At 33.0% G+C, this 16,938-nt stretch overlaps 1 protein-coding gene across 1 annotated transcript; it reads right to left on the bottom strand.

Annotated features, from left to right (window-relative positions):
* Positions 1-13,327: 13,327 nt before the first annotated feature.
* On the bottom strand, positions 13,328-16,652 carry LOC107991252 (uncharacterized). The gene is made up of 3 exons (XM_017045939.2): positions 16,543-16,652; positions 16,326-16,389; positions 13,328-13,759 (listed from the first exon to the last, which is right to left on the bottom strand). Exons 1-3 carry the CDS (start codon positions 16,650-16,652, stop codon positions 13,328-13,330), a joined length of 606 nt encoding a protein of 201 aa, XP_016901428.2.
* Between the last annotated feature and the right edge of the window lie 286 nt (positions 16,653-16,938).

The raw sequence follows: 16,938 nt of genomic DNA, 5'->3' as shown, positions 1-16,938 counted from the left end.
TTTTAGTTTGGTGCCTTTTAATTATAATTAGGATAAAAACATATTGATTCACAACTATGGAGAAAATTCACAAATTCACAAAATTCCAAATGAATCTTCTCGATCTTGCTCCTAGTTATAGAAAATTCTACTTTGAGGTCTCAGCTTCATAGGACATTTAAAAATCTCTTAAGTAAATGCAGTGAAAGTGAAGCTTCTCCTTGTTAGGATACACTAAGTTTTAAATGGCTAACATAAAAAGTCCTCAGAGTAATTTAAACCAATGCTAACATAGGTTAGACAGATCATCTCATTCCCTCAACGGACACATAGTCCTCTACCCAAACTAGCAACTCTATTCTGCATGAATTATATATAAAAAGAAATATGTCAAACAACAGAGGAAAACTAGTTTAAGCTTGTCTTCCAAATGGAGTTTTATAATTTGAATCAACTTCATAACAACCCAAATTAAATTTATATATATCGTAAAAACAACAGTCACAAATCAACTTTTAGAGACTATGAAAAATTCGATTTGAGGTCATTTGTGCACGGTTGACGAGTGATGAACAACAAACAAATGTGTTGTTGATCGTGTGCACCTCTGATAGCGGTGTCGATGGTCAATGAAGGAGCCATGAACAAAACATAATAAGATTTTGTGGTTTTTGGTTTAGGATGATAGATGTTTTAGTGCTTATATTGGGTTTTTTTCCTTTAATATTTTAAAATAGAAAAATAAAAATGTAAATAAATAAATAAATAATTGATTTTCATAAATGTAATAAAACACCAAAATATTTACGGTCCGTATAACAAAAAAGAAAAGTCCATGAAGCCGGTAAATTTTTTTCATAAATTTCAGATTTGCCCTTTATGTTTTGGATGATTCATCACTACTCTTTCTTCTTCTTCTTGGTCGATTTATTTATTTTCTCTTCTAGAATTCTTCAGCTCCTCTTACAGATTTTCTTTCTTCTATTTTTATTCATCTTCTTTTTATTTCTTCCAGCTCCTCTTCCAAAATATCAAGATCGTTTAAATATCACTTTGATATGATCTACCCCAATCGCTAATTACCTAGTCAACACGATTGTTTAGAATTTTCAACAAGATTGTTTAGATTTAAAGCCATTTTTCTATTGTTTAAAAAGAACTACACGATCGTGTAGTTATAATCTAAATATTGATTGTTTACCTTGTCAACAGGACTGTTTAGCATGGTCAATATACGATCGTTTAGATTTGAAACCATTTTTCCATCGTTTAAAAAGAACTATACGATCGTGTGGATATGATCTAAATGATCGCTTACCATAGTCAATAAGATCGTTTAGCGTGGTCAGCACAATCGTTTAAATTTGAAGCATTTTTGTAACGCCCTAAAAATTAAGGTAATTGTAAATTTAATTATCTTAGTTTGATTTAATTATGTTGGAATTGTTGGTTTTTAAAAAAAAACTGCCATCGAACCGACCATAATCAATTCAGCAAATGTTCAAAATGACATTGACATCAATGAGTAAGAGTCGGTTCGGTCCGTTCGTTTTTGTTAGGTCGATTGGTCGGGTTGGGTCGGTTTAACACTTAGAAATACTTTTTGAAAATTCTCAATTTGAAACTTTCCAAAATCAACCCCTCTCATTTTCTGATCGACCGACTTCGGTTTGATCGATCGACTCAGTTGTTAGATCTATCATGCTCATCCCTATCCATAATACTCATGTCCTTTCTCTCACCGACTCCATTTTGGCGTAGAGAATGTGGAGCAGTGAGCTCATGCTCTATCCCAGCTTCCCACAAAAGTAGTTGAACCTTTGCGATGTATATTCAGTCCCATCATTAGTTCTCACCACCTAAATCTTACAACCACTTTGATTCTCAACCTATCTCTTAATATTCAGAAAAACTTCAACTACTTCAGGCTTATGCTTCATGAAATGTATCCAACACATTCTGATTTAATCATCAATAAAGATAATAAAATACCCAATACCATTTAGTGAGAGAGTAGGTTGAGGTCCACACAAATCAGTATGGATGAGTGCTGCAACTTCTCAGTTGCTTTCCATTATGACTTCTTGAAAGGCAGTCTTGTTTGCTTCCCTGTTAAGCAGGCTCTACACTTTTATTTCAGCTCCTTTAGAACTAGTATTCCTACAGTCATCTCATTCTTCTGCAGATACTGCAATCCTTTCAAATGAAAATGCCCTAACCTCTAGAGTCATTACTCAGTATCATTTACTTAGCACTTGAAATCTATCTACTCTTTTTCAAGTAGATCCAAACAAAAGCTCTTGTGTTTCATTTTTATTTTGAACAACCCATTCCCATCGGAATCAATCTTTCCTTCTTCAAACAACAGTTTCAATCCCTTCTTTACTAATTAACTAACATTTAACAAGTTTTGATAAATTTTAGGGACAAAAAACACTTCAGTAATCAAGACTACAAGAAATTCTGGATCTTTCAACTCCGCTTCACACTGTTAGGAGAAATAGTGTCGGGAGATATGGTATCTCCCAATGATTAGAGCATTAGGATTTATTGTATCTCCTAATGCATCAAGAGAGCATTGGAAGTTGTTGAGAATCATCTGACGCCTACACAACTTGGCATTGAGACATGCTTAACAACTTCTGATGCTCTCTTGATGCGTCGAGGGTTGTTGGTGGACCTGTTGATGCTACCAAAACGCATCGGCAGTTTAGGGGAACTCTCGATGCTTATCGATAAGCGTCAGAAGTTCCTCTTTAAAATCCCTCTTCTTCTTTACCCTCATTTTTGTGGTTGTTCTTCTTTTATCCTCTTTCTATCCCCCAGCCTTCTCTTCCAAATCGTCAGCCACCATCACTTCACTTCGTTCAGTTCAACAACTTTCAAACCAACGGCGACTCTATTTCATCCATTCCCTCATCTTCTTTGCCCTAATTTTTCTCTTCACCTATGTCATTCAACTTCACATCTACATCTGATTATCAAAAAATTAAACACAAATTCTTCATCTATTTCCAATTTTCAGGTACATACACTTTATTTCTTCTTTTGATTTCACATTCTGATTCTTTACATTTTGTTTTTTTGCTTCTTCTTCGTTGACCAATTTGACCTTCTCTATATCACTTTTCGATTCTCTACATACACTTTATTTCTTTTTAATATTAAATGGTTAATTAAGAAAAAACTAACCATTTCATTTTTGTAGGTATTTTCTTGTGTTGACAACATGGTAGTCTACTGCATCTTGTTTGGTGCAAACTCACTGGAATGCTAGAATTTGGAATTATAGATCACATTAAAAGTTAAAATGATTTTTTATCAAATTTACATTTGATGTTACTTGTTCTTATATTACGGGAATATAATTACAATGTCAACTATAAGTTAAATTGATTTTAGATTGTTTGGCTATCCAAGCGTTCGTGTATCGTGCAATGATACAGTAGCAAATCTTAAACGAGCGATAGAGAAGGTTTTTTATTCGTTTAGAAGGTGTGAACACTACAAGATTACATGGTAGTACTGACTATTTTAAAAGACTTATGTCTAATGTTATCACTGAGGATTTTGTTTTTATTCCTTTTAGGAGCTTTAAAATGTTATGGGACTTTACATGAATGTTGTTTTGTTTATTTCAACCACAGTAAACATTCTTGAATGTATATGTTTTTAGGTCACTTATCTGGGGACATTGATGCTTATGTTATGAATGGGAAAAGCTTATTGATGACAAGACATGCATTAGAGTTTATGGGATTAAGGATGGTGATCAAATTAATAGTTAATAACTGATTTTATATCAAATTTAGATTTAATGTTACTTGTTCTATATTGTGGGAATATAATTATAGCGTCCACTGCAAGTTAAACTGATTTTAGATTGTTTGGCTATCCAAGCATGTGTGTATCTAGCTATAGTACAATAACAGATCTTAAACAAGCGATAGAGCACTAGTACAAATTTGAGTTTTAACAACACTACAATCAAAACATTGTGTTGTTAAAAATAAAAAAGGGATAGGGTAGGAGTAAAATGTGTCGTTGAAAATAGAAGTGACACATTATTCCTTGACACAATTTTATTGTCACAATTTAATTTTTCTTGACACATTTAAAGTATCATTAATTAACGACAAATTCTTTGTGTCATTAAATAAATTTTGAAATAAAAAAACCAAAAATTCAAAATTTTTCAATTCCCTCTTCGCGCGACATTCAAAAAGAGTTTTACAATTTACTCAACCTTTTCTCTCTCTCCCTACCAAAAAACGGGAAACAATGTAACTCATCTGCAAATCTAAGAGATTGTCGTCAAACCCACTAATCTGACATCGTCGAACAAGCAAATATTGTCTAAGGGACTGTCGTCAAACCCACCAATCTAAGAGACTGTCGTTGAAGAATCTTGGCTGCTTTGATTTCTCTTCTCCCTCGGCTACTAGAAAAATGAGTTTTAATGATACTACTAATCAAGGGAATTGTGTCGTTGAAAATAAAAAAGATGGGGTGAGGTACAATTGTGTTGTTGAAAATTATTTATTGACACAATTTAATTTTTCTTACATTTAAAGCGCCGTTAATTATCAACAAATTTTTTGTGTCATTTAAAAAATTTCGACATAAAAAAACCTCAAATTTCAAAATTTTTAATTCTCTCTCTCACGCAATTAAAATTATATGACAATAGCATATTTTCTCTCAACATTTTCTCTCTCTATCAAAACGCGAAAGCCTAGGCTCTCTCTACCTATATCATGCATATATTCATTACTTTTATAATTTTATACAGAATTAGAATCTAGACTCTATTACGAACTCAATGCAATGAAAAACACTTAAAACAAAGTCCGAACAAACAAAATCGGGTAAATCGAAGATCAGAGACCAATTGGTAAATAACAAAAAAGATTCAATATCGAATCCCAGCCGAGTGTATTCCTTTATTCCCCATTTTTAAAAGACTTCACGTGCGCACCTTCTCCACTCTTCAGCCAATCTACGCATGCCATATGTCGTCTTCTCCTCACGCGGGCGCCTTTGATGTCCTGTGTTCGAATCTCATAGCCTGCATCATTTTTTCTCACATATTTTCAATGGCAATCTTGTAAATATATAACAACTTTCCGAAAATCCTCTCTTTCTGTCAAATTGAGCGCACCTGGCCCTGAAGTTATGAATTCGAAACCCATGAAGCAGTTATTTTCATTTACTCATTTTTCTTAAATCTTAATCAAAATTTTCAGTTATATTTGATCCATTCATAAATCCAACTCCAATTTTCACATAAATTCTCTTTAAATATCATTTTTTCAGAACTCTCCCATTCATTTTTTCTCTAAAAAATATTCCATCAATTTTTTATTCCAATAGAGGGGTAATCTTCAAAGAGGTAAGAGGATCATGGTTATTCAATTTATTTGAGAGTTTCTTCCATTTCTATTTTAATTTAGCATGTTGATTCTTTAATTTTTGTTAAAAAACGAATTCAATTCCATGTGATCTCTATGAAACAATCTTTTAATTTGCTCTTGATTGTTTAATTAGTATGCAAGATACATTTTGTTTAGAAAATTAAAGTGCAAAATTCAATTGATTATCTTTGTCTACAAGAAATATTTTTTGATCCAATGGAGGGGTAATGTTCTAAGAAGTTGTAGATACAACATTTTGTCCTTCATTTATTATTTTATTTTATTTACTTACTTTATTTTACTTTATTTTTATTTTATTTTAAAAGTTGGATTTGAATTTGAATTTAACTTTTCTTAAAAAAAAATAAAAACAAAAAAAAATGAATATCAGTCTTTTCCCTATTTTCCATCGACTCACCCAATTTTCTCTCTCACTCCCACCTTCTCCACTCTCTTCTCTATTTTCCCTCAAATCACCCAATTTTCTCTCCACTCCCACCTTCTCCACTCTCTCTCTATTTTCTCTCAACTAACTCAATTTTCTCTCACTCCACCTTCTCCACTATAAAAACAAAGGAGGATTTTTTTTTAGGGTACGTTTGATATCAATTGGAAGGGTAAAAAAAAAAGCTAAGAAAATTATTCACTTTTTTTTTAATTTCCTCTCTTTCCCTTCCCTTTTGAGGGTTGAAAAATTATAAGATGTAGTTTTTCAAATTTGTTTTTATTGTAATTTCGTTAATTAATTTTAAGGTGACTTTAATTTTGTTAGGCTTAGGCCAATTGGGTTTAGTGTGCTTTATTGTTTGCTTTTATTGTTAGTTTAAATTTAGGTCAATTGAATTTATTGTTGTTTAGGTCAATTAATTTCAATGCTTTGAATTTGTTAGGTCATTTGAGCTTTTAATTTTGCAGGTTTAGGTCAATTGAATTTATGGTTGCTTCAAATTTAGTAGATTTAGGCCAATTCATTCAAATTTGTTAGATTTAAGTCATTTTATTCCATATTTAATTTATTATGTTAATTTTTTGGTTTAGTGTTTATTAATTGATTACACTTGTAAAAGACAGAATAGTTTGTTATTTATTTCACAAACCTGTATTATTTCTCAACTTGTATATTATATTAGATATATTATTTTATATTATTTTCAATATATTATTTTATATTATTTCCAATATATTATTTTATATTATTTCCAATATATTATTTTATATTATTTTCAATATATTATTTTATATTATTCTCAATATATTATTTTATATTGTTTCTAATATATTTATTCTCAATCTGTATATTATTTCCAATATAGTATTTCTCAACCTGTATTATTTGTCAACTATATTGTTTGTTGTATTATTTGTCAAATCATTTGTCAACTTGTATTATTTCCCAACCTATATTTGTCATATTTCAGATTGTTTTGCTAATATTTTTATTATTTTTATTATTTTTATTATTTTTATTACTTTTATTATTATTATTATTATTATTATTATTATTATTTATTTTTCAATTTCTATAATTGCAAAAAATATGAAAAATTCATTTGGTTTTTGCCATATGGACATAAAAATTTGAGATGGAAAGGAATAATGTTCATTTATGGATTTTATGGTTCTTGGCTTGCAAATAGTATATTACATTTTTCAATTAGTAAAAAGATTTCATTTTTCTTCGCTTAGATGACTTTTTTTGCTTTTTCAAACTTCTGCCAATCTATGAAATATCATGTTATGCAAGTTTCATTATCATCTAATTTTGAATAGTGATAGACTAAATTAAAAACTATAAGAGGATAAGATACAAAACTAGGACTTCTCAATTTAAGCCATTAAAGATTTGCTTATGTGTTGAATGTCAATGATGATGTTTTCTTGTTTTATGGTTCCAAGGAAAAAACAATGATTATTTAGATCAATATATTGTCTACTCAATTTTTTGAGTTGAATTTGATAGAAGAGGAACTACAAGAGATCTTTGATAGCAACACTTCCCAATCTTCATGGTAAGAAAGTTTTGAAACTTACTTATTTTGCAACTGGATTTTATATATTATTTGGATTTTTGGAGTATGTAAAATTTTAAAGTGTTTGTTATTTGTTACATTGTTTGTTGTTTTCTCATAACATTGGTTGAAACTTTTGTTCTTAGAATAACTTTGAAAATGATGTTAACTTAATTTATCATGAACTCCGTCAGGAATCAAATAATGAGTTAATATATTGCATATGAAATAATAATTGTATAACTTACGTAGTTTTGCTATTCATTATTAAGGCTTCCGAACTTGCAAGAAAGAAAAAGCCTCTATGGAGGGTAATCAAGATATGGGGGTGGAGATTTAGTAAAAGAAAGAGGTAAGCGTGCTTTATGTTTTATAACGTAACTTAACTATTTTATTTTAGGAATCATGTTAACATGTATTGAGGAATATTGCTTTGACTATCCTGCAATGGTAGTCATTGTAAATCTATTTTGTGTGATTCGCTTAGACGTATGTTTTAGGAATCATGTTGACACGTACTTAGGAACTTGATACTTTGTTGTGTTAACTATTCTACAGTTATGGTAGTCATTGAAAAGCTATTTTGTTTAATCCACTTAGACATATATTATAGGAATCATGTTGTTTTGTATTTACTTTGGAGGAGGGGGGTTAAGGGTAAGTTTATGCTAAGTTTCAATTTGATGCAAACTAGAACATTGCTTGGACTGTAAAGATTGAATCAAAACTTACATTTGCAACATTTATATACTATGTTTATGTTTATGCTTATGTAGTCGGTGTTTTTTTTTTAATCTTTTGCATTCCTTATGAGTCTTTTATTAAAAACCTTGGTTGTATGAACTCTGGACGCTTATTTTGAAAAGTTTATTGGTATGCTTATTAAGAAGGTGATTTTTGTTTGGCATATACTTAATGTTTATGCTTATGCATTTTCCATATGAATGTTGGCTAAGGTTCATTTTCTTCAAATTTGCAGGTAGTTGAAGAATCCATGGACCATGGTATCAATCAAGTTCTCATTTATGCGTCAGTTTGATTAGATTAGGTCACACATACATGTAATATTACAGTAAATTTATCTTTTGGATTATTGTAAAATCTTTACCGATAATGTAAGTTATATTTTTTATTATCAATATAAATATCTTTCCAAACATATGTGGGTAATGCTGAAATTTAGTATTTAATTTTTTTGAAAGAAGAAATATATGATAGAAAAATATGTGTTGCGAAAATGAAGAATAACAACACCAAACATGTGTCTACATATAAGCTTTTATTAAATAGAAACAGTGTCGTTAAAGCACATTTCTTGACAACAATTTTGTGTAACAAAATATTTAAAACGACAATATATTAGTGTCGAGTTATATTGAAAGGTGATACACTTAAAACGTCGTTATAAGAGTATTAATGATAATATATTGGTGTCGAGTGATAGATAACGGTGACACATTTAAATTGTCAATGTAATAGTATTAATGACAATATATTTGTGTCGAGTGATAGATTATGGTGACACATTTAAAGTGTCAATATAAAGGTATTAATGACAATATATTTGTGTTAAGATATAGATAATGATGACATATTTAAAGCGTCAATATAAGATTATTAATGACGATAAATTTGTGTCGAGTAATAGATAACGGTGACACATTTAAAACGTCAATTTAAGAGTATTAATGACAATATATTAGTGTCAAGGTATAGATAACGGTGACACATGATTTGCGTCAATATAAGGGTATTGATGACAATATATTGGTGTCGAGTTATAGATAACGGTGATATATTTATTGTGTCAAGATAAAGGTATTAATGACACAATTTTGGTGTCATCTAAACATATTTAATGACACGTTTTTCAAAGTATCGTTAAATAGCCTTTCTTGACAATGGCTTCAATGACACGAAAATTGTGTCGTTGAAAGTCTTTATGACACAAAACTTACGTCGTTAAAACTCATATTTGTAGTAGTGGAGGAGGTTTTTGATTCGTCTAAGGGGTGTGAACACTACAAGATTACATGGTAGTGCTAACTATTATATGAGACTTATGGCTAATTTTATCACTAAGAATTTTGTTTTTGATCATTTTATGAGTTATGAAATGTTGTTGGGATTTTACATGAATGTTGTTTTGTTTATTTCCACCACATTAAACAGTGCTGAATGTATATGTTCTTGGATCACTTACCTAGGAACATTTATGCTTATGTTATGAAGGCGAAAAGCTTATTGATGACAAGACATGCATTAGAGTTCATGTGATTAAGGATGATGATCAAATTAAATGTTAAACTGATTTTAGATCAAATTTAGATTTGATGTTACTTGTTCTCTATATTGTAGAAATATAATTTCAACGTCGATTATAAGTTAAACTGATTTTAGATTATTTAGCTATCCAAAAATTTGTGTATAACGCTATAACACAGCAGCAGATCTTAAACGAGCAATAAAGGAGGTTTTTGATTCGTGCATAAGGAGTGAACATGACAAGATTACATGGTAGTACTGACTATTTTAAGTAACTTATGGCTAATTGTATCGCTGATGATTTTGTTTTTGTTCCTTTTAGAAGCTTTGAAATTATATTGGGTTTTACATGAATGTTGTTCTATTCATTTCAACCACAGTAAACATTGTTGAATGTATATGTTTTTAGGTCACTGATCTGGGACATTTATGCTTATGTTATGAATGGTAAAAACTTATTGATTGGAAAACATGTATTAGAGTTTATGAGATCAAGGATGGTGATCAAATTAGTAGTAAAACTAATTTTAGATAATATTTAGATTTGATGTTACTTGTTCTATATTGTGGGAATATAATTACAGCGTCAACTATAAACTAAACTGATTTTAGATTGTCTAACTATCCAAGCATTCGTGTATTGCGCTATTGTATCGTAGCAAATTTTAAACGAGTGATAAAGGAGGTTATTGATTCGTCTATGTGGAGTGAACACTACAAGATTACATGGTAGTACTAACTATTATATGAGACTTATGGCTAATTTTATCACTGAGGATTTTATTTTTGTTCCTTTTATCAGTTTGAAATGTTATTCGATTTTTACATTATTATTGTTTTGTTTATTTCCACCACATTAAACATTGCTGAATGTATATGTTCTTAGATCACTTATCTGGGGACATTTATGCTTATGTTATGAAGTAAAAAAACTTATTGTTGACAAGACATGCATTAGAGTTTATGGAATTATAGATGGTGATCAAATTAATAGTTAAACTGATTTTAGATTAAATTTAGATTTGATGTTACTTGTTTTATATTGTAGGAATATAATTACAGCGTCAACTACAAGTTAAACTGATTTTAGATTGTTTAGCTATCCAAGTGTTTGTGTATCGTTCTATAGTTCAGTAGCAGATCTTAAACGAACGATAAATGAGGTTTTTTATTCGTCTAAAGGGAGTAAACACTACAAGATTAGATGGTAGTACTGACTATTATATGAGACTTATTGTAACGACTCAAATACTAAGCTGAGGTCATTACTACTTAAATGATAATAAAACTTTCTTAATTTAAAAATCTCAAATATCCACTAAAATCATAATTAACTAAAATAAGTAGAAATATAAATCTAAAAAATAAGATCCTAGTCGAGCCCTATCTAGTTTCAAAAAGATAAATAATGAAAGTACAAAAAATTGAAATAAAAACAAATAACATAATGGCGGAAGCAAAAGTGTTTCCCTATGGCATGCCACAGTCACTTCTTGTTATTCGCCAGCTTTCCTCTGCCCTTACCTTTATCTTTGCCTGAAAAATTAAACATAAAAGAGTGAGTATAAAAATATACTCAGTAAGGGACCTACTACTAGCCCCGCTAGGTGTCTATTAACTTCCTACTAGAGTCTTTTAAAGTGGTACCCCTAAACTGGCACGTTCCCAAACACGTGCATCCCGTAGGAACATCTCTGGTTTTCGATGAACCCAAAGGAACACCTAGGACAAACTGGTCTTTAGTAAACCCGGAGGAAACACTAAGACAATCGGGCTGTGAGTGATCCCGTCAAATCACTCGTAACATATCATCTCATACTGGGCTGGTGATCCCGTCAGACTACTTAGTCAGAAAAAGGTGGTGATCCCAAGGGACACCCATGTGGGTACGACTCTAATAGATAAAGCTAACAGTATACTCTAACCATAGCATGTAGCATAACATAACACCATAAGCATGACATGAATATTAATCATAGCATTCTTAATCAAGATTAACATTTCATGCATAAACATCAACATCATCAAATATTATCACCAACATATCTCATGTCAGAACTATCAGTCATCTTAAACATAAAATCTCTCATGACTATTAGTCATCACAAACATAGACTCATTATGCATCTTAGCTACCTAAATGCATAATGGAAAAATTACATGCAAGCTCTTACTTCAGTTTGAAGGTCTAGTAGGAGAATCTCTTACCTGGAGATTAGCTTAACCATATATAATCCTAACAGCAAGATCAAGCTTCTCAAGAATAAATCCTAAAAAGTAAGGATAAATAGCTAAGTTCATTAACTTAATTAACAGTTGCGTAAGGATCCAAAAATCCAATTAATCCAACTTATCCAAAATTGAGATTGAATCCAATTTACCTTTAGTTGGAAAAAAAATTCCACAACTCACTTCTAGTTAAAATCTAACCAAATCAATCCATAATTAAATATCTAGAATCCATACAAACCTAATCAAAACTTACCAAAATAGGTTACATAGGATTAAAAACAAGCTTGGCAGCTCAAATGGCTTGACTAGGGAAAAATCGGCTAGACGGCTCGGTTAAGGGAGGGAAATCGATTGCGATGGCTCACACGCGGCTCGCATGCGAAGGGTGGCTCGAGCAGCTTGTATAGGCACATGCGGCTGAAAAGAAGAAGTGGCTCGCGGCTTGGAGAGGGTAAATCGGTTCGGAGGACGGCTCAACGGGACCCGGCTTACTTACGAACCTATTCGGATGGCCGACACGATTAGGCAGACAGCTCGATCTGACATTCGACGACAGTGGCAGCTGGTGGTTTGTCGACGGCTACTTCTTTGCGGACGACGTGGTGGAAAACACTCGACTGCGATGGAAGAGACGCGGTGACCAACGGCGTATTGTGGAGGCTGTCGAACAAAGATAGCATGGCGAAGACACGGGAAAATGACGAAACGAAAATGGAGACTGGCGACGAACGAAAGGAGACGATGAAAAGAGGATCGGTTGAGACGCGCAGACGATCGACGACCGAAGGCAGCTGGCTCGGGTAGATGACTTACACGGAGGAACGGCTTGGGTCGTTGGTTTCGATGGCAAGATTAGATGGTGGCAACGACGGAGCAAAGGGTGGCTAGGGTTTTGAAGGAAAAGATTAAGGTTTCCTTGAGGAAGATGGTAAATAGTAACCCACGCATCCCAAGGTCCCCAAATAAAAACCTCATACTCTCTCTTTTCATTTAAAACCCATCAAATCTTCTTTTTTAAACTCAAATCTCCCTCTTTCTCCAATCACATCACCTTTATCTTTCCAAAAATAATATATAACCTTAAATAATTACATTATCTTCATTTAACTTTAAATTCAAATAATTATATACTCCTACATATAATTATTCAAAATTCTTTCCAATACAAATCCATCAACACGAATCACTTAAAACAAAAAAATTCAATCATAAATTCCAAATCAATTAATTAGATATTTTCCCAAAGTATCTAATTAATTCTAATTTTTACAAATTAAAAATTTCCAACAATTAAATCAAATAGCACCCAAAATAATTTCAACAATTGTCAAAATTAAATTTAAGATAATTAAGAATAAATTACCTTAATTTGAGGCGTTACAATTTTCTCTCCTTTGAGAAACTTTCTTCCTCGAACAGCTCAGGATACTAAGCTCTCATGTCGTCCTCTCTCTCCCATGTGGCCTTTTCAGCTCCGTGGTTCCGCCAAAAAGCTTTAACTAGTGCAATTCGTCTATTACGAAGCATCTTGACCTCTCTTGCCAAAATCTCAACGGGTTGCTCCTCATAACTCAAGTTCTCATTAATCTGCAATGGTTCAAAGTCAACTACATGCATCGGGTCTGCTACATACTTCCTCAGCATTGAAACGTGAAACACATCATGAACTACAAAAAACGATGGAGACAACGCCAAACGATAAGCTACGGGGCTAATTCGCTTAAGTATCTCAAATGGTCCTACAAAACGTGGACTTAGCTTCCCTTTTCTTTTGAACCTTAAGACACCCCTCATAGGTACTACCTTCAGAAAAACCATGTCTCCCACCTCAAACTCGATATAACGACCTAACTCCTTATACTAAGCCGAAGTCATTACTAATTTAAAAGATAAATAAAATTTATAAATTTAAAATAGAAAAATAAAACAAAACCTAAACAAATGTATATGGAAATAAATTTAAAAATACAATCCTAACTCGAGCTCTATCTAGTTTTAAAGAAATAAAATAAAAATAAAAGAATAAAATAAAAATGCAAATACTGGAATCTGAACAATGACATAAAGCAGAAGCAAAATGATCCCTATGGCTCGCCACGGTCACTTCTTGTCAGTCGCCAGCTTGCCTTTGCGCTTACCTCTACCTCTGCCTAAAAAAATTAAACAAGTAAGAGTGAATATAAAAATATACTCAGTAAAGGACCCACTACTAGTCTCGCTACGTGCCTATTAACTTTCTATTAGAGCCCTGTAAAGTGGTACCCCTAAACTAGCACGTTCCCAAACACGTGCAATCTGTGATCCCATAGAAACATATCTAGTCTTCGGTGATCCAAAGGAACACCTAGGACAAACTGGTTTGTAGTGTACAAACTGATCTGTAGTGTACCCAAAGGAAACACTAAGACAATCAGGCTGTGAGTGACCCCGTCGAATCACTCATAATCATGTCTATGTCAATGTCAATGTTATATTGGACTACTGATCCCGTCGGACTACGCAGTCATAAAAATGTGGTGATCTCGAGGGACACCCATGTGGGTACGACTCGAATAGATAAAGCTAACAGCACACCCTATCCGTAGCATGTAACATGTCATAACATTTTCATAAACATGACATATCATAACAATCATAGCATACTTAACCAATATCGTAAACATGAACATAACGCAGTCATCCTCATGAACATACTACTAGTCATAACATAACATCAGTTCACAACATCAATCATCAATACAATGTCAGTCATCATCAATAACACTGAGTTATGCAATTTAGCTATCATCCAAACATAACCATAAATACATGCGGTTTCTTAATTTCAGTCGAAGGTCTAGTAGTAGAATCTCTTACCTAGAGATTAGCTTAATCGAATTCTAACAGCAAAAATCACGCTTTCCAAGCAGCGAAGTCCTAAATAGTTAGAAAACACCAAATTTAATAACTTAACCCTCAAATAATTAAATGTCCAAAAATCCACTCGAAGTAACTTACCCAAGATCAAGGTTGAGATCAACTTAGCCTTAACTGAGAGAATTCCTCAGTTCCACTTCTAAACGATCCAAACGGCCCTTTAAGAAAAATAATTTAATTTAATCCAAAATTAAATTATTTAAGGTCCAAAATTAAATCTTTGTTGGGTATACCAAAAACTCAATCAAAACTTACCAAAAATAGGTGGAAAAGGGCCAAAAATAACTAGATAGCTTAAAAAAAAAAGGCTTGGCGGCTCAAGGCTGAAGAGAAGGGTGGCTCGTAGCTGAAGGCAAGCACACACAAGGAGGCTCAATACGGCTCGGGTAAGCTACGGCTCGCGACGCGGAATGACTGGAGGCGCGGCTCAGATTCACGCGGTGGCTAGCGTGGCCCGGACTCTCATGGTTTGGGTTGAGGGTGAATCGGCTCAGGTTGCTTGCGGCTGACACTCGACGATAGCACGGCTGGCTTCAATGTCTGTTTTTGATGGGCTTCAAAGACGGCTCGACAAAATCAACGGCCTTCAGGTGGCCAACGACAGAAACGATTGGAGACGCAGTGGCTGGTGGTGGTTGACGTAACACGCACGATGGAGGACGACGACTCGACAAGCTTGATGCGGACGGCTCCGTAATGCACGGATGAGAGGGTGGCTATCGGCTCGGGTTGACCTAAGACGGACGCTCGACGACGGCGCTTGAAGGAGAATGGCGGCGGCGACAGTTATGGCTTCTTGGTTGGGCGACGCTAGGGTTTGAGAAGTTTGGGATTAGGGTTTATTTGAGGAAGATGATGAATAGTGTTGACCCTATTTAACCCAAAATAATAATAATACAATTATTATTATTTCCCCTTTTTCCTATTCCTTATTTTATTCCAAAACAATCAAATCTTCTCTCTTGATTTAAAACCCACCAAATCTCCCTTTTTAAACCAATAATTCAACCAATCACATCAACCTTTCTCCAAATAAAATATCATAATTATCTTTTACTAAATAATAACTATTTTCCATTATATAATTATTATTTTAAATTTCTTTCTCTCTCTCCACAAAATATCTTTCTCCAAAACAAATATTTTTACATAACCATATTATCTACATAATATAATTATTCCAACTTCAAAGTTAATTAATTACATAATCATATATAATTAATTGAATTTCTCCCAAATACAAATTTCACTAAACAAACAACTTTAATCAAAATTCCATTAGCACCCAAATTAATTCCAACACTAATTAAAATTAAATTTAAGATAATTAAAATAAATTACCTTAACTTGGGGCATTACACTCAAGATCCTTACGTCGTTCATCAACGTAACTCTTCTGTTTGCTTTGTGCTGCCAACATACGAGCTCTAATCTTCTGTATGACTGCAATGGTGGTTTGAACTAGCTCAGGGCCTAACATTCTCTGCTCACTAACCTCACCTCAACATACAAGAGACCTACAACACCTACCATACATGGCCTCAAACGGTATCATGCCAATGGTAGCCTGATAACTGTTATTATAAGCGAACTCCGTTAAGTGCAAATGAGAGTCTCAACTCCTTGAAAACTCTAACACACAAGCTCGCAACATATCTTCCAAAATATGATTCAACCGCTCTATTTGACCATCAGTCTGAAGATAAAAGATTGTGCTGAAATCTAACCTCATGCCCAAGGCAAACTGAAGTCCTTTCCAAAACTTTGAATTGAAACGAGTGTCTCTATCAGAAATGATAGATACAGGCACTCTATGTAGGCTCAGTATCTCCGTCATATATAACTGTCCCTACTTACTGGCAGCGTAAGTGGATTTCCCTGGAATGAAGTGAGGTGACTTCATGAGCTTGTCAGCAACTACCCAAATCACTGTATAACCCTTCAGGGTTCTAGGCAGTCGTGTAATGAAGTCCATAGACACACTCTCCAACTTCCACCCTGGCACACTTAAGGGTTGCAACAAATTTGCTAGCCTCTGACTTGGTGCCTTCATCTGTTGGCACACCAAGCATCTACTAACGAAGTCTGCCACTTCTTTCTTCATATTTCGCTACCAGTAAACT

This window comes from Cucumis melo, chromosome 5 (genome assembly GCF_025177605.1).
Source record: "Cucumis melo cultivar AY chromosome 5, USDA_Cmelo_AY_1.0, whole genome shotgun sequence".
Taxonomy (NCBI): domain Eukaryota; kingdom Viridiplantae; phylum Streptophyta; class Magnoliopsida; order Cucurbitales; family Cucurbitaceae; genus Cucumis; species Cucumis melo.
Note: the sequence above shows the minus strand (reverse complement) of the source record. Positions and strands in the feature narration are given on the sequence as shown.

What these genes read in the sequence shown, in the direction of transcription:
- LOC107991252 (XM_017045939.2), bottom strand. Translation starts at nt 16,652, where the DNA reads ATGACGGAGATACTGAGCCTACATAGAGTGCCTGTATCTATCATTTCT. An exon ending in CAGTTTGCCTTGGGCATGAG is followed by an intron (nt 16,390 to 16,542) that starts GTTAGATTTCAG and finishes TTATAATAACAG; the next exon opens with TTATCAGGCTACCATTGGCA. An exon ending in GTAGGTGTTGTAGGTCTCTT is followed by an intron (nt 13,760 to 16,325) that starts GTATGTTGAGGT and finishes ACTTCGGCTTAG; the next exon opens with TATAAGGAGTTAGGTCGTTA.